The sequence below is a fragment of the Aethalodelphis obliquidens genome, unplaced genomic scaffold, assembly GCF_003676395.1.
Source record: "Aethalodelphis obliquidens isolate GAN/ISIS:26980383/991018 unplaced genomic scaffold, ASM367639v1 scaffold1, whole genome shotgun sequence".
Lineage (NCBI taxonomy): Eukaryota > Metazoa > Chordata > Mammalia > Artiodactyla > Delphinidae > Aethalodelphis > Aethalodelphis obliquidens.
Window position 1 is genome coordinate 80,937,423 of NW_020837945.1, and position 22,776 is coordinate 80,960,198.

At 45.4% G+C, this 22,776-nt stretch overlaps 1 protein-coding gene across 9 annotated transcripts in view; it reads left to right on the forward strand.

Moving 5' to 3' along the window:
- The window catches only part of DGKG (diacylglycerol kinase gamma), a 207,551-nt gene that overhangs the window by 118,722 nt on the left and 66,053 nt on the right, over positions 1-22,776 (forward strand). The window contains exon 20 of one of the 9 annotated variants that reach the window (XM_027109532.1): positions 3,633-4,635. The exons of the other annotated variants lie outside the window; for them this stretch is intronic. Coding sequence (XP_026965333.1) covers positions 3,633-3,768 — 136 coding nt within the window. The 3' untranslated portion in view covers positions 3,769-4,635. Of the gene's footprint in view, positions 1-3,632; positions 4,636-22,776 lie in introns of those variants that run through there. 9 annotated transcript variants of the gene reach the window in all.

Here is a 22,776-nt window from a genome sequence, read left to right on the forward strand (position 1 = left end):
GCAATCACAAGCACAAACCGTATCACCATTTACTTAAGATGTTCTTTTTGTATCTAAAAACGAGACCATTCTAAGCTATTCTTTCCAGGAGCCCTGTGAGGGAGCCCAGTGTTACAGCCCAGATTTTTGACTTTCCCAGAGCATACATGTACAGCAGCAGCAGATACGTCAGGGTTAAAATCTTCATTCTGTGCCTGAATTGGGTTTGCTTCTTCTTAGCTAATACTCAGCAGCCCAAGAAAGACCTGCCCTAGGTAGGACTCAGAAGTCCAGACTGTCTGCACCTGCTTGCTTCAATATATCAAACTATGTTTTTTCAAACATGTAGGATTCAGAAAAGCCCCAAGTGAAGTTGATTATGGCATTTTCTGTTTTTATTCTTACTCCCGTATGTATTTATAAAGGAAATGCAAACCTTATGCTTTGTGTTCAAGTACCTTCAAGTCTTCAAGTCAGGTCTGACAGAACCACTTACTTAATTAGTCGAATGTTTCTATACGAGCCCACAAAAATGTTTTATCCCCCATCCCTCCTAGAGAGAGAGGCAGCTAGTGAAATGAATGAAGTATGGGTTCGTGTTTTTTTCACCAGGCGTTCATCATTACGCAACTGCTGAAGACCAGGGTTTTTTTGGCTGTCTTATTTGTTTACAGTCAGCCCTTGATTATTTGCAGGAACGAGGGAACAGCAACATAGATCATTTAAAGCTGTGGATGGTCAGATTTGGGGAGGCTGTTGTTAATCTGTGTGTGCAGGTCTCTGCTCTGAAGATTCACAGTATTTTAAGTGATATGAAGTCACATGAACTCCTAACATTTCCTTAGTTTTCCCCCTGGCTCCCCAGTCCATGTTGGAACAGACAGCACAACTTCTCAGACTGGTACACACGAGCAGCCTATGATATCTCAAGGCTCCTTACAAAGTTGCTTGTTTGCCAGAACAGTTCCTTACTGTAGCTTAACAGGCCTTTTCTTCTAGCCCCCGCCAGGCTGGAACATATCCTGCCAGGTATGATTCATGTCAACGAAGAGTGGAATCAGTTTGTGATGATATCAGAAGGAACTTGAAAGCCAGCTTTGTTTTCAAGTCTTTAGGCCAGATATTCCAAAAGTTACCAGTATTTATTTATTGATTGCTGTCTAGAAATATTTCCATCAAAGAGCTCAAGATATAGCATAGGATGAAGTTCAGAAGTGTTAAGGTCAGCATGATAACCTCATGGAAGAAAATCAAAGTATACAAATTGACGGTAAGGTAGGAACTGGCTAGGTCCTCAAATGGGTGTTGACAGTCTGAATGCTTTCCAGAAGGGAGAGGTCAGGAAAGTGCTGGAATCTGAAACCATGTCTTATAAGGAAGGGCTAAATTGGGGATTGTTTCACCCAAAGAAGAGAGGACTTGGGAAGAAGTGATTATTGGCCTCAAATATTTTAAACGTGCTTCTCATAAAGGAGGAATTAGGTTATTTTGAGTGAAAAATCAATGGGAAAAGTGACTGGGTAGACCAATTTGAGCCCCATATAAGGGACATCAATTCTACCAGTTAAGGCCATCCTCAAGTGCAGGGGGCTAATGGGTAGGGGAACAGGTGTGGTGAGTTTTCACATGTTATGCCCAAGCAGGCGCTGGACAATCATTTTGGAGCTCCAGTGGAGCCAAGTGCCCAGGAGGATAGGTTCTGTCATCAGACAACCTGGATTCAAATTCTGGAGTTGCACTAACCACTTGTATGTGATCTTGACCAAGTTACTCTTCTAAACTTCAGTCTGCTCACCTGTAAAATTGGAATATAATACTATATTAGTTTCCTATGACTGCTGTAACATTACCGCAAACTAGCGGTTTAAAACAACACACATTTATTACATCACAGTTTTGGAGGGCAGAAGTCTGAAATAGGTCTCACTGGGCTAAAATCAAGGTCACATCAGGGTAGCATTCCTTTCTGGAGGCTCTAGGGGAGAATAAATTGCCTTGCCTTTTCCTGCATCTAGAGACTGACCACGTTCCTTGGCTTGTAGCCACCTTCCATCTTTAAAGCCAGCAATGGCCAGTTAAGTCTTTCTCACATTGCATCCCTCTTCCCCTTAAAGGATTCTTGTGATTACATTGGATTCACTCGGATAACCCAGGATAATCTCACCCCTCAAGGTCAGCTGACTGCCAGTTTAAATTCCAACTGCAACCTCAATTGCCCTTTGCCACGTAACGTAACATATTCATAGTCACAGGTTCCAGGGGTTAGAACATGGACATCTTCAGGATATCATTCCGCCTACCACAAGTGCCTTACCTCGTAGAATTATTTTGAAGATCCAGTGAAACAGTGCATTTAAAATGCTTGTTACAGAGGTTCGGCACGTCAATGCCAGCTATCATTATTATTAACATTCTTATTATTACAAAGACAGAACCCACATAGATAATAGTCATGTTAAATGACTCAGAAAAGCCCTTAAAACTATGAGATTTGGAAATTCTCTAAGAGGTGTGGTCACTATTTTTATTATTTTATATAAATAAATATATATATAAATAAAATTATTTTATTATATAATTTAATAATATATCATATAGTATGATATCATAGTATATTTCAAAATCATTATAAATAATTTGTAAAGTTCAGAAAAGTTAAAGGAAAAACCAATCACTCATATTCCCATCACTCAAAAACATAATATTGCCATTTTTGTGCATTCCAGCAGTTTACTTGATATACGTATTTTAAAATAATTATGATAATATGTCCTTATAAAGTTTTATGTACTATTTTTTAAACAAATTTTCCTTATTCAAATAAAGGCTTGTTGTAGAAAAATAAATCCTATTGTACCCCCCCAAAAATAAACGTTATTGGCATTCTAATGTATTTTCCTTCAGCACTTTGCTGCACAATTTTATTTACTTAAGATCACATGGTATACACTGGGTTAAAACATTATTAACCCAGTAGCACTTACAGGTTATAAAAGACAAATGATATAAAGGAGCTGATTGGAGTGAGTTTATCTGCAGTGGGAGTTTTATTGTCTTTTCCAATTAAAAAATTCCAGTGATTTTGTTCAGTTAATATGAGAGTTTTAAAGATGGTATTACTCAAGTACCTTTGCAAATGAAATAACTACTTGATATGTTACGCAATTCTACTTCTGTGGAGAGCAAATAAAAAGATATAATTCTCTCAAAAAAATAAATAAATAAAAAGATATAATTCTCTTAGCACAGTTCCTGGTCCTGTACATAGTTTTGCTATATCTGAAAAAGACCAGTTTGTGTTTTATGTGACCATCAGAGGTAGCAAGAATTACCATCTGGGCTGTGCAGTGGTGTAGTTTTTTAAGCATGCATGACTATCAGGCTGTATTGAAGTGCTCACGAAGGCGATAAGCCCAGTATAATCAGCATTGCTCCAACTCATACTAACAATAGGAGCCATCATTTATTGAATGCTTTCAAGAGTTTTATGTGTATTATTTTTAACTGGTACAACTCTCCAAGGAGCACATAAATATTATTGCTCCATTTTACAGATGAGAATATTGAGGCTCAGAGAGATTATACAACTTGCTCAAGAACGTACAACTAAGTAGGGGAGTGGCTATTCAAACCTAGTCTGTCTGACCCCACAGCTTCCACTCATCCCACTACACTTCCTGCCTCCGTGAATGCCCAGTTTGGTGCCCCATGACCAAAGACGCACTCAGGAAAGAGACAGGAGAAGAGCCGCAGAGACAATTAACAAGACCCATGAGAAAAATTTTTTAAAAAATCATTTTTCCTGGAGAGGAGAAGCAGAGAATGTGTTGGGAATGGGCCTCAAGGGTGCGAAGGATTGACAACAGGAAATAGTGACCACACCTCCTTACTCTTCCTCTCAGCTCAGGAAAGAATGCGAGGGGAAGAATGTACTTCTAAAGTGAGGAATTGCCGTTTGGAATGGGAGGAAGAATCTCCTGGCTTGGAGACATATTAAAGGCTAAAATGAGTTATTGAGAGAAGTATTGTGGAATGTCTTACAAAGATTTCTAAAAACAGAAGACAGCCTCATTCATCTGGGCTGACAAACACATCATCTCCTCTGAGCCCAGGAGTGAGTCATTGTGCTACCAAATGGGAGCCCCTGCTTCCCTCCCCACCAATGACCAGGGGTCCCCGAGAGACCTCTCACCCGCTTTATTCCTCAGTTCCCACTTGGGCCCCAAGATGACTGCTCCTCAGCAAGTCCTCAGCAGCTCCCTGGCCCATCCTGATGCGCTTCCCTCTCAGGCCCACCCTACCTGGAGCTGCTCGTGGCTTTTGTCCCGTTTCTGCCCCACGAGAATCTGTTGCCACAACCCACGTCCCATTTTATAGAATTTAAATGCACCTGCTTCGCCTTCAGGGCCCTTTATAAAGTTCTCCTTCCCAAACACGGGGCCAGTCTTACTGTTTGCTTGCTCCATTATCCCCACCTTACCCCCAAGTGCCCTTAATTTCTCAGTCTAGGATGACATCTCTGGGACCTCATCATCACCTAGCACTTGTTTCAAAATGCACTCTAAAATATTCTGAAGAGTCCCTCCCTGCCCACCCCCAGCCCTGGCCTCTGCTTTTTCTTAGAATCCATCTACCAGGTTTTTTGTTTTTGTTTTTTTGCAGTACGCGGGCCTCTCACTGCTGTGGCCTCTCCCGTTGCGGAGCACAGGCTCCAGACACGCAGGCCCAGCGGCCATGGCTCACAGGCCCAGCCGCTCTGCGGCATGTGGGATCCTCCCGGACTGGGGCACGAACCTGTGTCTCCTGCATCGGCAGGTGGACTCTCAATCACTGCGCCACCAGGGAAGCCCATCTACAAGGTTTTTGACACATTTTTTCCTACTTTGATTTTTCCTCTTCTATAAGTCATCATTTTGGCACCAAACTCTCTCTACCTCGTTCACAAGCTTGCTCACTCAGAGCAGGGTCTGAACCCTTTGGGGATCCACTGACTTAAAACCAGAAGGGTGGTGCTGGCACATGCCCTCATTCAGCCAGAACGTATTGAGCATCTATTCTGTTAGCATGATGCTGGGGCCAAGAGGAAAGATGGATGACCACAGGCCCTACTTGCCGAAGTCCTTGGGCCTACTTGGGAAGATGAGCACATATAGAGGCTCTTAGCAACTGTATTAGTTTCCTGAGGTTGCCGTGACAAATTACCACTAACTGGGTAGCTTAAAACAACAGAAATTTCTCTCTCACAGTTCTGGAGGCTAGAAGTCTGAAATCAAGATGTCGGCAGGGTTGGTTCCTTCCCAGGCTCTGAGGGAGAATCTGTTCCATGCCTCTTCGCTTGCTTCTGGTGGTTGCCAGGAATTCTTGGCATTCCTGGACTTGTAGCTGCATCACTCCAATCTCTGCCTCTGTCTTCACATGGCTTTCTCCCTCTGTGTTTCTGTGTCTCTCTGTCCAAATTTCCCTCCTCTTATAAGGGCATCAGTCATTGGATTTGGCCCACTCTAATCCAGTATGGCCTCCTCTTAACTTGATGACATCTGCAAAGACCCTATTTCCAAATAAGGTCACATGCTGAGGCACTGGGGGTTAGGACTTCAACAGATCTTCTTGGGGAACACAACTTAATTCCCAATACTAACCCTCCCTCAAACCCTCACAAAGGATGGAAAAACCATATAATATGGTGAGCTTTGTGTTAACAAGGGGACATGAGTAATGAATGGGAGCACCTAACTGAGAAAGTGGGATGAGACTACAGAAAGAAGGTTACGTTTGAGCGTGAGCTTGAGAGAGAATGGGAATTCATGAGGACAGGAACTGGGTGTGTGCTAGGAGGAGGGAAGCAGGCTGGGCCAAGGGCAGAAGTGTGAGAAGACGGGAACACAAGAGGAAAGGAGGGTGGCTCTGAGGTGAGGTGGAAGGCAGCTACAGCAGGGTCTCGGTGCTCTGCACAGGAGTTTGCACTTTATCCTGTAGGTGAGCGGGTAGATGGTGAGGTAGGGAGTCAGCAAATGCTTTTTGAAAATATCAACGTTGAAAATATCAATGAAGGAATAAATTATTCTTCCAAGTATTTCCAGAGCCAAAATGTCAGGGTTCCTGAAACACGGGGACCTTTATATACTGAGCCTTGCTGAAGGGTTAGGATAGTGCGGGCTATTAAATCAGACAGAGACCCAGGGAGAGAGGAGGAGAGGTAACCCCAGGGGGAAACGGAAAGAAGAGGATAGAAGTAAGGGGAACCAGCTCTGCTAACCTGGGGGAGTTAGTACATATCAGGGCCAGAAAATCTATGGAAACCAACCAACTTTCGTACAAACTCTGAACCTTGATGCACGCTGTTTGCTTGTGGAAGTAGAAATCCATTTTGAAAAAAAAGTCCGTAAGTCATTCTCTCTTTTCTGCCCCCACAATTTCAGATTCTCTCATGCAGAAGTTGACTTAGGTGGCTTTTAAACTTAGCAGAATGTGTTTTTTTGTTTGTTTGTTTTTAGCTCCAGAGAAAAGAATATCAGATCTTATTCACCCTCTATTGTACTTTACTAATTAAAACGTTGGAGAATTACTGTCCTTTTGTATAGGGGCATTTCTGTGATACAGAGTCCATCTTTGTATTTAGAGCTGATGTGATTAGCATATTCATTCCAATATATTTTCCTTAAACTCTTCATACTTGCGCATGTTTTAGTAAAAGGAGTTTGGAAGAGTAATAGATACTATCAAGAAAGATTCAAGTGATTAATTCCTCATTTAAATCAACATCTGCTAAAGAAAATTTTACTGCATTCATTATTTGGCCAAAGGAAATTCTGAATTCATCTTCTTGCTATACTTATTAGGAAACTCAGTAACTCTCTTTAGTGAAATAAGTGAATTATCTCTCAAGAAACCCTGAGCAAATGGCTTTCCAACTCCATATCTCAGGCTATGTCACCCTTATGTGAAATGTAGATGCTAATCCCTCACGAGTTAGTCACTGCTCTGATTCTTAATTTTCTGGCGCGTAAATGGAAATTACAATGATCTCACAAGATGCTTATGAGAATTAGAGGAGATAAATAAATGGATTTGAAATGTTTCAGGTGCTGGTATGATGCTATTCGTTATACAGGAATTTGTCAGGAGAACATGCAGCAGTATATATATGAGTACACGGCAGAATCTCTCACTTAAATGCATAGTGCTGTGATTCTTACCTATAATAGCAACATATAGAATCTTAGCTTTGGACTGGATTTTAGGTTTTAACCCCCTTCCCAGTATAAGCATCCCTTCTACAAACATCACTCTGAAAGAGGTCTTCAGAGCTCTGCTTTGAAGATTACAGATCTCTACTTTGAAGATTGTAGGAGTGGTGGGGGGTTTTTTTATTTGTTTTTTGTTTTTTTTTGCCTTACCACTTCACATTTTACTAAGAAAGCCTTTTCCCGATCTTCTAATGCTCTTCAATGAACGAGGGGCTCTCCTCGTTCCAAGAGTGTTCTTATAGCCTCAAGTTGCCAAAGTATCAGGGACTTAACATAATTGCTGAATATTCATGTTTATTGAACCTACACTTAGGTTGAAATTCCTCACTGTCTAGTAACAAGATGTTTTCTATTCTGTTGAACGAAGAGTCCCTTTAATCTTGAAAGTGGACCGTTTTGGAGAGCATTCCAAAGTGCCAATCAAGCCAAGTACCCTACCTTGCCTTTGAACTCAATGAGCTGAAAGTGTGTCTGTAATCTCCAGCTTTGGGTTACCGTAGGGCAAGAGGTGGTAGGAATGTCATGGATAAATTAAAACCCCAAACTGTTAGTTTCAGTGAAACTTTTATTGGAACCGTCAACACAGAGCATTCTAGTTAATCAGGTTCTCCCTTTTGTCTTCTGTCCCACCTCGTCCCTGAACTTGGGTAGGGAGAGGGATGGAGGCTGCTTATAATCAGGGTTTCTGCAAACACGTGCGGGGTTGGGGGTGAGGATAATACAACAGGATGCCCTCCAGCTTGAGCTGATGGCCTGGTTCATGATTTGTACTTACAATCGTGTTCCCCACCCAGCTGGAGATGAGTGTACTACAGAAAAATTAAATGACCAACAGTAAGTCAATGGGTTAGAAAAGAAGAAGAGATCTGGGGACTGGGTAACTTGTCCCTTAACTATCAAGACTTAATAGTATAATGTTAACATTCATAATAACCATCCATGTGTGCAAAGTGGGAAATTCAGGGGCAAGGTAAACATGAACTTAAGCTACTTCTGCAGTGGTTGAAGGACAAGTTCGTTACTTGGTGTTCCATGATTGCTGAATAGTTGATAACTTACCAGGTTATACCTGATTTATAAACCTAGAACAACTGAAAAAAAATTTCCCCCGAAAATGTGGGCTTGGGTTGATATTTCATTTCTGTGCACATGATCTTTACAAATACCAACAGCTTCAACTCTTACTGTCCTGCAGCTGGTCAGACCTTCAAACCAGACACATATTAGGACTCATAACCAAAGGTACCAGAGCACAGATGGAAAGGATCAGATTGGGAAGGAAGTGGGAGAGACACTTTTGAGGCAGCTTTTAGGAAGATTCCCAGGAGGAAACTACAGAGGTCTATATGAGGGGTCACAAATCCAAATGTCAGCAGAGACAGGCAGTTAATGTAAATGAGGGAAGTGGGAGGAAATAAAGCTTTAAGGAGTGGTGGTAACTCTGGCAAAGTGGAGAGCGTATACCCTGTGTAGTGGGAGCAGCCAGTACTCAGCTCTGGTCAATTGTTGCCAGGTTGGAAAGCAACCCAGTGTTAACAGATCTGATTTCTCAAGAGAAGCTGGGCTCCAGGTGTTTATGTAAAATATCTTCCAATTTTAAAAACCACTGTGCAAGTCAAACACCTTTCCAAGCCTCAGAAGATCTGTGGGCCTCCAAGGTGTCACACTGATGCCCAGGAAATATAAACTCAGGGATATGATGGGGGCCAATTATTTTTTTTGTTTTTTTTGCTCCACCATGGTCACAAATTATTGGTGTTGCAAATGTAAACTGGTCTCCTACCGAAGGAGAGAATGAATAGGCTTGAGGAAACCTAAGAGGTCAGTGTCTTTGCATTGATGAAGGGTTCTTAGACATCCTAAAAGAAATGATCCAGAAAGAAAAGGCACTCAGAAGGTCAAAGAGAACATACAGCAGAATCAGAGTCTGATTAATAAGTAGATATAACATAGAAATAAAGAGGGAAGGCCCAGTCCCTTTTGGGGAGAAAAAAATTAAAGTATGAGATTGTACCCAAAGGAGATAGATTTGGACCTTCTGGAGAAGGCAAAGTAGAACAGCTAACAGGATCATCATGAGGTTTGATGAGCGCCTATGGGAGTCACTATCAGGTTGTCTTCTTCAAGCAGTTAGCATTGGTTAAAGTGCATCCACGGGATGTTAAAAGGAGAGGCACAGGAAGACAGGGGAGCTCAGTCATGGGAAAATTCAAAGTTAAATCTATTTCTTTTCTGTATGATAATGTAGAGCCTTTAGTATATGTAGATTCTAACCTATTGAGACCATGCAAAAGCAGGATAAGTTATTTAGTCTCCCAAATTTAGTTGACCACAGAATCCCCATACCCCAGAGCATCTTGTGAGACCAATATTTTGCTGAATTCACGTTAGTGAAAACCCCTGCATTAAAGACAAAAAGGAGTAAACATGCTCAAATAACCCATAGACTATTTCTCCCTTCTGGCCATGGGTGTGGGAACAAGTCACTCATCCAGAGGAGTCCTGGTTAGTATCTCAGGTGACTCTGGTATCTTGGGTAGGAAACTAAGGGACATGGTGCCGAGGTGATGCTCTAGTCTCTTCCTCAGCCGTTAGTCAAGATTTTTGAGGAAACAGGCATGCGTGTGTGGGGAACACGGGCTGCTCTGGAACTGAGCTGAGAACGCCTGTTCCTCGGGACCGTGGATTTGGATGCTGGGCCCCTTGGCAAGGAATTGGGAGCTTGTCACATAAACCAAGAAAAATATTTTTGGCCGGAGACTTGAAGACTAAACAGGAGAGCTTTAAAATGAGATTTAAAGGGGATAAAGTAGAATGCTCAAATGAAACTCTAAAATCACAACCCACAGAAGGGCAGCAGGTGTGAGCTAGAAATAAGAGGCCTGGCAAAGGGGGTGCTAAGCAGTTCTCCGAGGCACTGGCAGTGGGGTCACATCCACAGTGGGGACACGTTTGCCAACTGCACAGCGAGGGGGCAAAGTGAACAGGGGAGACGAGCATGACCTCCGAGACAGCAGAGATGTGGTGGGTAGAACACACAGAAAGGCCTGGGTTCAGAACGCCATGCTAGGTCAGGGTAACAAGTTCACATGATCACAGTCACTGAAACAGGTGTTAGGACTGTGTACATAAGTAGAAGAAGTCACAAACGTCAGAGTGGAAGCAAAGCCGAGAGCATACGGATGAGATTTTCAAAAGGGCGAAAAAGAAAGGATTTTGCTGGCGGTGTATACTGCAGTCTTTTCAGGCAGAGGGAGGCTCTGGCTGATGCTTTCCTATTTAAGATTTTTTCTAAGCAGCACAGGAAGAAGATGGAATAAAGATGGGAAGAGGGTATTTGTTCAGGTATCTGCCCCATCAAATGAATTGTTGACTTGCCTTGCTAACAATTTCATGATTTAAAAGGTAGAGGGAGCAAGGAGGGAACTGCCTTACTCTGTATTTAATTCTGACCAGGAAGCATCCAACTGGCTCATGGTGTGGAAGGCACAGGAAACTTCGGAGAAAGTAACCAGATCATCGTGCAGTTTTATGAACCCCAAAGGAAGAAATACGATGCATACTTAAGTCGTGCCCTTTCCTCCCCTTCCTACCTCTTCTGCTTCTTACTTCCCTCTGGCACCTCCAGTCCCAGTCTAATCAGAACTCCAGCCCAGACTTCAGGGTGGCCACCAGGGATTTTAGGGTGGAAGAGTCCCCATGTTTCTTTTCCAGGAAGTTGAGGAAAGCAAATATTCTCCAATCCAAATTCAGCAGGAAAGACGTGCCGTTTGAATTTCAAGTTGGGACTCAGAATCCATGAGGCCACAAAGCCAGTTTTACACGTGGCAGTGGAGTTCTGTTGCTTCATTATTTGAGTGTATGTCAGAGGACCCACGTATACATTCTCAACTAATATTCCCAACAACCCCTGGAAGGTAGGGAGTATCATACCAATTCAAAGATGAAGAAACTAAGGAAAAGAGACTAAATGAGTTGCCCCAGGCCACATAGCAAGTAAGTGACTGACCTGGGGCTGGAACCCAGGCCTTTCTGGCTTCTAACCAGGGCTTTTTCAGCTCTACCAAGCTGTCTCCAAAACTAGACATCAGATACCTAACAGGCCAATTGCCTTTGGTAGTTACTCTGAGAACCCAATCTCAACATAACATTGTTTCTATGGGAAAATGTGCTCCGAGTGACAAACAACTGGCTTAAGCATGGAACTTTTGTAACCTGACCTGTCACAAGTGGGGCAGCGCCTCAAGCTCAGAAAGGCCGGTCGTGGGAGGGAGAGAGATTCAGCCAGCACCCCTCAGACACCACGATACCACTCGAGGCCAGTTGCGCATTCGCCAAGAAGCAGCAGCCTCAGACGCATCTGCAAACTAACCACATAGCACGCACCACAGAAGACAGGTGTGAGGACCTCGTGAGGGGACCCTTTGGTTCCTAAAGCAGCCAGTGCAGGTCCAGCACAAAATAGACACTGGATAAGTGGGGACTGAGGGATTCCCAACAGCTGGGGGTGAGCTGGATTGGAGGGCATGGAGAGGGAGGGGAAGCTCTGCCGTCTGTCTCGGAGCCTCCCTGGGAATGCTGGTAGGTGAATTACGGTAGGATGAGGGTGTGGACCTGCTTTGGGGGCTTGCCTCCTACTCCCCCAGACAGTTCTTCCGTTTCTAACCTTGGTTGGTCAGGACCCAGGAAGTGGCCTTCCTCAGCAAGAGCTTCTGAGGGCTTCCTCAGCCTAGACCTTCTCCAGGTGTTCAGGGCTATGTTCTAATCAGCCGTCCTCCCCACTCGGCCCTAACCGTCCCCTCCTGCCTTCGGATAGCAGCTTCCTGGGCCGATGGATGTGTGAGTGCTGGCAAAGCGTAGCTGGGAATCAAAAACCGTACAACAGCTAAGCAGTCGTTACAGAACCTTAGAGAGCCCACACGCCTCTGCCTCTGCCCCTTTCCCTCCGGGAGCAGGATTGCTTTTGGTCCCCGTATTCGATTTTGCTGTCTGCAAACTGTGTGAGCTTATTCAGAGCCCCGTAGCCTCAGCCAAATGGGCCTGAAGGGGATTTTCATTCCACAAATAAATCTTCAAAGGGAGAAAGGATTGCTAAAAACAGCCAAACTCGGTGAGATTTTTATTTTATTTTTGTTTTTACGTTTTTGGATGGGGGAAGGTAGCTGTTTTCTCTTGGCAAGGACGGATACTGACTGCAAGACACTCTAGACTCTCAGGCCCTCAGGAGAGGAAAACCCTAGCTGCCTCACCAGCTGTCTCTCCTGAGGGTCGCCCCCAAAGTGGCAGGACCGTGTGGTGGCATTCCCATCACTGTGGCGGTTCTCAAGTCGGGCTTCGGAGAGACCCCGGGGCCTCAGAGCATCAGAGGCCGTGAGTGTGCTCGGTACCCGTGGATGGAGAGCCTGAGAGAAGCCTCCCTGTTTGGGCCTGGGTGTGTGCCTGCACACACGTGTGTCCCCGGGTGCTGCCCTGGGGGAGGATCCGGTTTCAGACTTTGGCTGGCTTCGTGCTGGAGTCCTGCCCTTAGCAGGAGATACTGTCGGGTGCCGGGCAGAATTCGGGAGCACCGACCAAAGGAGACTCTGTCCCTAGTCCACGGAAACAAACTGTCTTGTGTGCAGGTGAAGGGTCACTGCTCAGGGGGAGCAGATTCTCTGCAGCTTAGAATTACCCTTGAAGGGGGTAGAGAGACTGCTCTGGATGAGGCTAGTGGGTTTGGCCCTTTGTTACTCTGGGGCAAGAGTGGAGACTGGAGACCAATAGGGAGACCCAGACTGCACGCTCTGTGGGGAAAAGCACCGTGGGGTCCTGAGCAACAAGCCAGCCAACCTCGAGCTGGAGCTCGTGGCCTTCCCGTGGCCTGAGCAGTAGATGTGATCAAAGCCAGCCCACAGGCAGGCATGAGAATGGCCCGCAGCTTTGCAGTCACCAGCTCTTGTGGCTTTGGCTGACCTTTCCACTTCTCTCAGATGCCTTTGGGGCATAGCCGGAGGAGGGGCGGGGGGAGTGGAAACGTAAGGGATAAGGATGGGAAGCTGGGAGCTGGGGTTCGAATTCCAGCCACTGCATCCTCGAGGACTGGCCTCAGTTTCCTCATCTGTACCCTGAGAAGGCTGCTACGGTTCAGAAAGGAAGTACCATCCGGAGCTGGTATGGAGTGACGGTTCCGCATGCGCCCAGATACTATCCAGTAGTGCACTATTCTTATTTATTCTTCACCACCAGCCCCCCACCATGGGTGCCATACTGAATAAGATTTCTGTCAGCCGTAAGGCTGTTCTAAGTAATCCTTCATTTTCCATCTTTATGAATCAACAATATCCATTTGCCATTCAGTCAGTTCCTCTGGTTGCCAAGAGTAACCGATGTAATTGATTTTATTCCATTTCACATCACAAAACACTTTAACCCACTAGTTAGTCTGTGCAGTCTTTGTTATGAGTAAATGCCCAAGTACTATTACATATTATGAAATGCTGACAGCAACTCATGGACTCCTTCCATACTTTGGAATATTCCTTGCAACCTGTGATCTCCTGGCTGGGAATCCCTGGACCCCAAAGTTTCCTTAAGTGCAAACACTCTGTCATCTGTGATTTTGCAGGTAACTTTTCACACATGAAAATGACTTCAGAAGTGTCTTCATAGGTTATTAAGAGGATTCGATCTATATACTATAAAATACATGCTAGGTGGGTTTCTCCCTCCTTTCTTGGTCTTTTCATTTTCTTTAGACCCTTCTTGAGCTCTCCCCTCTTTCTTGTTCCCCATACCTCTGCCCACCCCCTCCTGGACTCTGGTCTCCAGTCCTCCCGTCCATTCACCACCCTAGATTTTTCTGAGCGCCATGAACACCAGTCTTGTCCCTAGTATGGAAAAAAGCCAGGGAATACCTCGCCCCTTGAGCTGAGCCAAGACAAATCTGTTGGCAAGAACAGCGGGCACAGGAGTCACCCTCAGAGAACAGAAACAGCTATTTATAAAGCCTGCTTCCTGACTGCTGGGGGCTCACGCTCCCTTGTACCAGAGGGGTCACCACCTCCTCTTGGAAGAGCCCCTGCCATCCACAGCTCTGTGCCTGCCGGTCACCGAGTGCCATTCCAGTGAACAGTGAGAGCAGGGGACAGCATACAGGGTGGATTCGATGTGGTGACAAGCTCTCTGATGGGCCAGGGCAGCTGGGTGTGCAGGTAACACAGATGGCCTCTGCAGCACCTGTGAGGTGACAGTCACTGGTCCCTTACAGGACTGGACATCCTGGCCTTAGAACTAAGCCTACCTACCTTGGCTTTTATTTTTCTTTTTGAAACCTTTGTTTTGTTTTTTTTTTGCTGTTGTTGTTTTGCGGTACGCGGGCCTCTCACTGTTGTGGCCTCTCCTGTGGCGGAGCACAGACTCCGGACGCGCCGGCTCAGCAGCCACGGCTCACGGGCCCAGCTGCTCCGCGGCATGTGGGATCTTCCCAGACCGGGGCACGAACCCGTGTCCCCTGCATCGGCAGGCGGACTCTCAACCACTGCGCCACCAGGGAAGCCCGAAACCTTTGATCTAAACTTTAGTTAACACAATTACTAAACATCCAAAAGCACTTGGGATTCAAATAATGTAAAATGTTAACAGATAAAGTAGTCTCGGTATTATTACTAACAGTCGTCATTCAGCTCAAGTTGCATTTGCCCTTCCTGTGTTGCTATCATACCTGTCTGGTTGTGCTAGATTACTATTTCCCTTAATAACCTGGCACCAGTCTACTGTCTTTAGTAGTCATAGCAATACCACCACCAGTAACCCAGCAAACCCATGGTATTAAGTGAGATCATTTGTTTTTGTTTTTTAGTTGAGATGAACCTTATGAAAATGTACACCTAGTGTACCGAAGTAGCCTGTTGGCCAGGCACAGTTCTCCCTGGATGTGTGGTTTTTGGCCTGTACAGTGTTCTTTTAAAGAGTTGAACTGGTTGCCAACTCTAATAATCAGGAGATTTTACGTAAAAACACATTTCTGGCATCTCTGTAAAAAATGGCAGCCCTGGCAATACTTGGGCCCACACTTCTACATGGCACTGGTTGTGGTGCACGTGGGCCCTCCGACCCTGCCCTGTATCCCGTTATCTCAAGTTGTTCACGGAGCTTGGAGAAACCGCAGAAATCCATCGTTCCGAGCCCTTCATTGTAGGATGAGGAAACTGAGTCTGGGAGTCCCCAAGTAACTCTTGTGGTATCACATTCTAGTGTGTATGAGAACTGGGGCTGGAGGGGAGTCTCCTGCCCACTGGCCCAGCATGGCCCCCATATCATTCAACTCCCTCAACACAACACAGAGCACGATCATGTGGGCAGCGTCTGCTTCACTGGGCTGAGAGAGGCCTAACTGACTCTTCGAGTCATGACCCACTCAGGGAACCTGATTATCAAAGTCCAAACCACAAAGAGGAATACCTTCACTTCAAGGGCTCCTATTTCTAGAAATAGCTCTAGTGTCTTCTTTGTAGCCTTCTACGTCCAAAGAAATGTTTTCATGTTTCGATGACTTCAAAAGTCTCCTGCCCTTAAAACTTCCTAGATTATCAGAAAAGGGCCGCCAGAAGCTCATTGCCTTTGCTGGTGAAAATGCCCAGCAGCTAGCTTGGTTTTTCTTGTGGACATCCTTGAAGACAGGCTATTCATAGGCTGTCAGGATGGTGACTGAATCCAGCCCTAAATTGCTGACAAATATAAAAGAACATTTTTAATTTGTCTCATTTTCCCCTCATCTGTCAAATGAAAAGATTCAACTACTAATCAATATTATTTTCTTAGAAAGCAGAGGGAAATTAAGAAAGCCCAGAAATAGAATCAACCCATGGTGTCACTACTGCTGTTTGCCGCTCCTCCATGTGACTGAGAGTCCCTTGGAGCCCAGACAAGGGGCTTCTGCCTCAAGAACAGGTTCACCGGGGTAGTTTAGAGCCTGACAGTGAACCTAGGAGTTTCGTGGACCTGGAAACCAGCCTCAGGACAACTGGTTAAGGATTAGTCATCTCCAGCTGAAAGGTGATTATGAGAAGGAAAGAAACGGTGGGCCAAAAAAAACTCAGGAAGAGGGATGCAGAAAAAGCAGTCCAGAAGTCATTAAAACATTGTTAGTTTTATTTTCTTCAAAAAATATTGGCTGCCTGGGATAGACCCGCACACTGCTCCTGTCCCTACCCCTGCAGCCTTTGGGGAACGAGTCTCCCAGTGAGTGTGTCTCCTAGCAACAAGATAGAACAGTGAGGGAGCGCTTCCCATGTGTTAAACACCTGCTTGGTGCTTCGCATTTGCCACGTGAGCTTCACAACTCTGCTGGGTAGAAAATAATATGCCCGTTTTGTAGAAGAAGAAATGAAGGGTCAAAGAACTGAAATAACTTGTCTAACCAGGAAGTGGCAGAGCCAGGCAGGAACACTAGCCTCACGGATTCCAAATGTCATGTTCCTGTACAACTGAAAATGAAACAGACAAAAACCAGTGCCCCATGCAGCAGCAGCAAACCTCCGGCAAGGGCTAAGGGGAAAGTGGCGGGGGAGACATCTTCAAAAGACAAGAGGGACGCTGGCAGTCGGGCCGTCTACTTAGCAGGAAGAGTGAGGGCTTTGTCAAATTATAGGGTATCACATGCCTGTTGGCTTTTACCAAAGGCTTTGGAAAGGTGCTGGTGCTGGTAGAGGGAAAAGGGGAAAGGGAAAAGAGAAGATGAGGCAGAGGTGAATTTGCTTCAACCTGTGAATTTCTTATTTGTATCAAGCGTACCTACTCATAGGATTCTTCCAAGAATGGAAAGAGAGAATATATGTAAAATATTTATCAGAGTGCAAAACCAAAAGCCCAAAGCCTCCCTGATGAGAGGCTTTCTCTACTTCCAGATCAACAAATAACCTGTTGATTATATGCTATACCAATCTGCTCTGCCAGTGTAGACAGAACCAAAGAATCCAGATTACTGCTCTCTGGTGTCTCGGTACGCAATGACAGTAGGCTGGGAGCTTGCCTTCCTTCCTGTTTTCAGAGCAGCTGAGAAACCTTTAGGGAACCCGGCCTCAGATAGGCCTGCCAGTGAAGTCCTTGGCGACAACCTCCCAACATATACAAAGAGAGGGTCTGTCTTGTCTTCTCTGTGTCACTTGGCCTGAAGGCAGCCTCCACCTGAGGGCCCACCATTAGTGGGCCTCAATCATGCAGGGTTCTGGGGGCCATCTCCACCTGATCAACCTTTATCCCAAGAGGAGTCTCTTCCTTCTTCTGCCCCTACCCCCATGGCCCCAGTCTTTGTACTTTCAACCATTTTAGTGGCCAGGACAGAGGCAACCAAAGTAATCCCCCTCTATATTATCTAATATAAGGCTAGCGGCAATTTTTCTGAGAAACAAGATATGTGACCTTCATTAGGAAGCTAGTACTTTGATTATTGACAGGCCATCGGTGACATTCAATCAACAAACTTTTAATGTGTATAGGGAATGAGGGCCTATAGACCAAGAGCTGTTCTAGATGATTTTACATGTCTCATTCAGTATTTATAACATTCTGTGAATTAGGTATTTACCCATTTTATGAGTAAGGAGGCTCAGAAAAGTAAAAAAAAAAAATGCTCAAAGTTATCCAACCCATAAAGGGCAGAGTCAGAATTTGAAGGCAGGGCTCCTCGATTCCATCGTGGGATCTTTGCATTAGGCCACACTACCCTCTCTTGTTATGAGCGGCCAAAATTGGCTGGCGTTGAAGCTGAAGTTGGAGGTACCCAAGGAACAATTTACGTTTGTCTCCCAGCTTTCCCTGTTTCACTCTGTGTAGGAGATGGTGCAAGGGCACTGCCTCTGCCTCATTTCTGGGTGAGCAGAGAGAATGAAAGGTGCAGGGTGTCCTGGGAGCATCTGGCTTTTCTAGGGATCAATTCTGGTCTCCCTGACTTTCTGAGACTGTGTAGATTCAAGACCAGGAGGTTCCTGTGACAAATCCAATCGAAACTCCTCTAGAACCTCCCTGGCCACTGGGACCTGGGGGAGGGGGGTGGGGGGCGACACACACTCTTCATCAGACAGCATTTCCTAGTGCACGGTGCAGCCACTAATGCCCCAGGCCCACACCTGCGTCCATTTCACAGCCTCGTGAAGGACAACCAGGGCAGCCTAGGCAGTGTAGTAGGAGCACACCACACCACACAACATCCAAAGCATGACAAGATACCGTGGCAGGGGAGCAAAGCACAGGCTCTGGGGTCCGACAGTCAGGGTTGGGTGCCCCCTCCGCACTTATCTGCTCGGCAACCTTAGGCAACTTACTTCTCCCCCAAGTCTTCCCTGACTTGTAGTGATAGTACCTACTTCATAGGGCTCTTCAGGGAATCGAAAGTGATAGTATTCGTGAAGTGTTTAGCAGAGTGCAAAACCAAAGAACCATAGCAATAGAATGTATTTACTTCTAACGAAAATGTGCCCGAGTTAAAAGAGGAGAAATAAAAGCTGTCAGATTTTGTCTTTGTTTTTTTTTTTTTTGGCCGTGCCGTGCGGCATGCGGGGATCTTAGTTCCCCGACCAGGGATCGAACCCATGCCCCCTGCACTGGGAGCGTGGAGTCTTAACCACTGGACCGCCAGGGAAGTCCCAAAAGCTGTCAGATTTTGAACACATAGTTCCCTGTGGGGCAGAAGTTAGCATCTTGGGGAAGCTATTAAAAGTATGTAAACTCTGTGAGGCAGAGATCTTGCCTGTCTTACTCATCACTTATCTCCAGGCCTTTATGCAGTGCCTGTTCCATAGTATGGCTCAATAGATGATGTATGGACGGGTGAATGGATGGATGAATGAATGTGTGGGTGGGTGGATGGATGGATAGATGGACAGATGAGCCACAACACAAAAGTGCTGTCCTTCAGTTACAAAGAGGACTGCCACTGGAGAATTGATCTCCTGTGCCACTCTCTCAGGGAACAGCACCTGCCAGCAATCATGCCACCTAAGACAAAAACTTGGGTGTCACTTTGACTTCTTTCTTACTCACTCCTTACAACAAACCAGCCCTGTCAGTTCCACCTCCTGTATTTTAGCTTGTGAATCCCTTCTCTTCTCCTGAGCCCTACTGTCACTACCTTTGTTCAGGTCCTTCCCAATTCTCTCCTGGGTTTCTCCTGAGTTTCTACACCACCTAAAAACCATTCTCCAGGCCTGCAGTCTGTACCCACCCCTTGCAGTCCACTCTCCAGACTTGGGACAGAGTGATCTTTAAAAAGCACAAGTCTGTTCAGGTCACTACTGCCACCCCCTATCACCACCCCCACTTAAGGATGGTCCATGACACACTACAGACTCTAAGATAAAGCTCAAACACCTACACATGGCATCCCAGCTTTTATAATCTTGCTCCTATCTGCCCTTCCAGCCTTATCTGGCCAATCCACCCCTCCTTGAGTTCCAGATCCCCTCTAGCAGGTCTATGCTCTCTCTTACCCTGTGCCATTGCTTGGGCTTTTCCCTCTGCCTAGAATGTTCTTCCTCCACCTTCCCTATTCCTTTCCACATCCTTCGGAACTCATCATCCACCTAGGATGAGTGGTGGTCCCACTAAGAATTGGATGTCCCTCCTCCTAGGTGGTCCCAGTGCTTAGCACATGACCCTATGATCTGTTTCCTTGGCTGCCCTTCCCAGGTGTCTGGCCCGTGGAGTGCTGTGTTTTGTTCTCCATTGCACCTAGTACACCCCATCTAGTCCTGGCACAACGAATATTTCTTGAATCGATAACTACTTTGTCTCACACCAAACGTGCACTTTCTCAAAAGCGTATTTGCAATCAGCATCACGTCTTGGACAATTATGTGACCAGTCAAGATAATTAACCAGGGATTAGGGTGTGGTCTGTGACTCTGGAAAAAAATCTTATTAGATTAGACATGTTGGGAACATGTATTTTTAACCAAAAGTCAAGACACATGATCTGACAAATATGATCACATATTTTTCTGTCCCAGAAAAATTTGAATGTATAATGTCTACGGCTACCCAACCTGATCTGTCATTTAACCTTATTATGTTATCCAAACATGCCAACTCAAAAGACATTGAAATTATAACTGATAAGTAAGTAGCTGACAGTTTTGGTGAGTTTATCATGCAGCAAGCATTATGGGAAGTGCTCTGCAGTCATCCCATTTAATCTTCTCAACTACCCCTTGAAGTGGATCTTTTTATTATCTCCACTTTACAGATCAGGAAACTGAGGCTTAGGTTACACAGCCAGCAATGGACACTTAACCAGCAATGGAATAGCAGTCTGTTTGATCCTCTCAGTCATTCTGTGATACTGACCTAACCATGACCTCTTAACCTTATTAGATCATCAGAAGAGCCACTTCTGGGCAAAAATAGCTTGTGGCTTCTGGAAATTTTTATTAAAACTCTAAATCTCCTGGCAATGACTTTCAAAAGTCATGATTCAGACCAGCAGTGATATTTCAAGTGGAATCATAATGCGGGTCTCCTGGCTGCAGAGGTGCCTTCACTGCTGCAGAGGCATCCTCAACCTTGACATGTATGACAATCTGTGTTTTTCCTATTACTGGGTCTTTTGCCATCACTGTCTATTGAAAGGCACTGACCCTCATTCTGTCCTCCCTGCGGAACCCTCTCTTTCAGGGTTAATCGGTCTGTCCTCTTCCTTGGGTGTCATTTCACTGGGATCTAGAGCAATGTTTCTCAAAGTCCTGACAGCTGACCACCTGCATAATGATCACCTGGGCACTCATAAAAATGCGTATTCCTGGGCCCCGCCCCACAGCTCTCACACAGAATCTCTACAAATTGGACCCCAGGAACTAGCATTTTAATCACATTCGCCAAGTAATTCTTACGAATACTAATGTCTCAGAACCACAAATGTAGTCTCCAGATCCTCACAGCTCCAAGTGTGATCCCTGGACCAGCGTTAGCAGCTTATTAGAAAACAAGGAATTCTTATGCCCAAATCCTGAATGACTGAATCAGAATTTGCATTTCAATGAAATCCCCAGGTAGTTTGTATTCACATTACTGTGCATACAGAGAACTAGTGATCAAGCAGTGTTTCCTATGCATATCATGGCAGGCATAGAAAACAAAAGCATTTGTTTGGCATTTCTGTCACACAGAAGAGAATGCCAGCTGTGGCATGGGGAGGGTGGTGCTCAGCCTGCCCCAGACCCCAACCTGGCCACCCTGAAGGCTGAGGAGATTGGTATCTCAGGCGTACCTGTGCCGCAGCACGCTGGTTGAGAAGCAGTGGTCTACTTAAAGCACACCCAGTCCTTCTAACTTTCTTCATGAGCATAACTCCATAAATCTTGCTTATTCTTTTTTTTTTTTTTTTTTTTGCGGTACGCGGGCCTCTCACTGTTGTGGCGTCTCCCGTTGTGGAGCACAGGCTCTGGACGCGCAGGCTCAGCGGCCATGGCTCACGGGCCCAGCCGCTTCGCGGCATGTGGGATCTTCCCGGACCGGGGCACGAACCCGTGTGCCCTGCATCGGCAGGCGGACTCTCAACCACTGTGCCACCAGGGAAGCCCTGCTTATTCTTATTTCCTTCATCATTTGTCATTTCTTCTCCTGCATACCAAGAGTCAGAAATCTTCCCAACTAGGTCTTAGAACTAGGTCTTAGAAATCTTCACGCAATGGGAGGACACAGTCTCATCTTCAAGTTCTAGGTGAACTCTTTGAGAAATGTAGAGAGAAAAGTTTTGTCTGTTATTCTAAACAGTATGACCTAAGGAATACTAGGAAGAAATAAGAGCCTTCTTCCCTTTGAAGAATGCTCCTTTCCTCTTAGTCCACAGATCTGAGGATGGAGGATCCGCAACACGCAGAGCGGCATCCTCTCTCCTGAAGAGTGTGCCAAGAAGAATGTGATTCTTTTAAATCCTTCCTCAGCAGAATCTGCCAGCTTATGAACTGGACAGTGTCCCTTCTCTTAGCCAGCCCCTGATAAGGGGATGACAGTTGGCATGGAAGGAATGGAATACCTTCAGAAACACTTCCTGGTGAGACCATCTGATCAGAACGACCAAGTGTCAGGACACACCATCTGACTTCGCAAAGCTCCCGGCTGCGTGGGAACCCCATTGTGTTTCTTTTTTTCCCCCAATAAGGAAAATGTTGAAAATTTTTAAAGTTCAAAATAGTGAGCTCTTACTTTGAAGCAAATAGAACAAGGATTGTCATAGCCTAAGCAAACACAGTTGAGAAAGAAGTGGGGGGACCTATTGCTAGCAAACAACTCGCGTTTTTTCTTCTCTTTCCACCTTGACTGCAAATCTGTGTCCAATTCTCTCCACTCTGCTTCTCCCATTCAAAGCACAGGCAAAGAAGCACACATTTTAGCTGGTTTAACGTTGGGCTGTTCCCCCTCTGTCCTGAGATTGTACATCCCTCAAGTCTCAAAGGGCTGTCTGATCGTCCTTTTGTACCCCAGCTATTGAAGTTCCTCTGCGTTAGTAGTAGAAAGGACAGTGACCAGAGCATGCTGTCCCTTGCCGCCTCTGGTTGACTTTCATGGAACTCCTCCC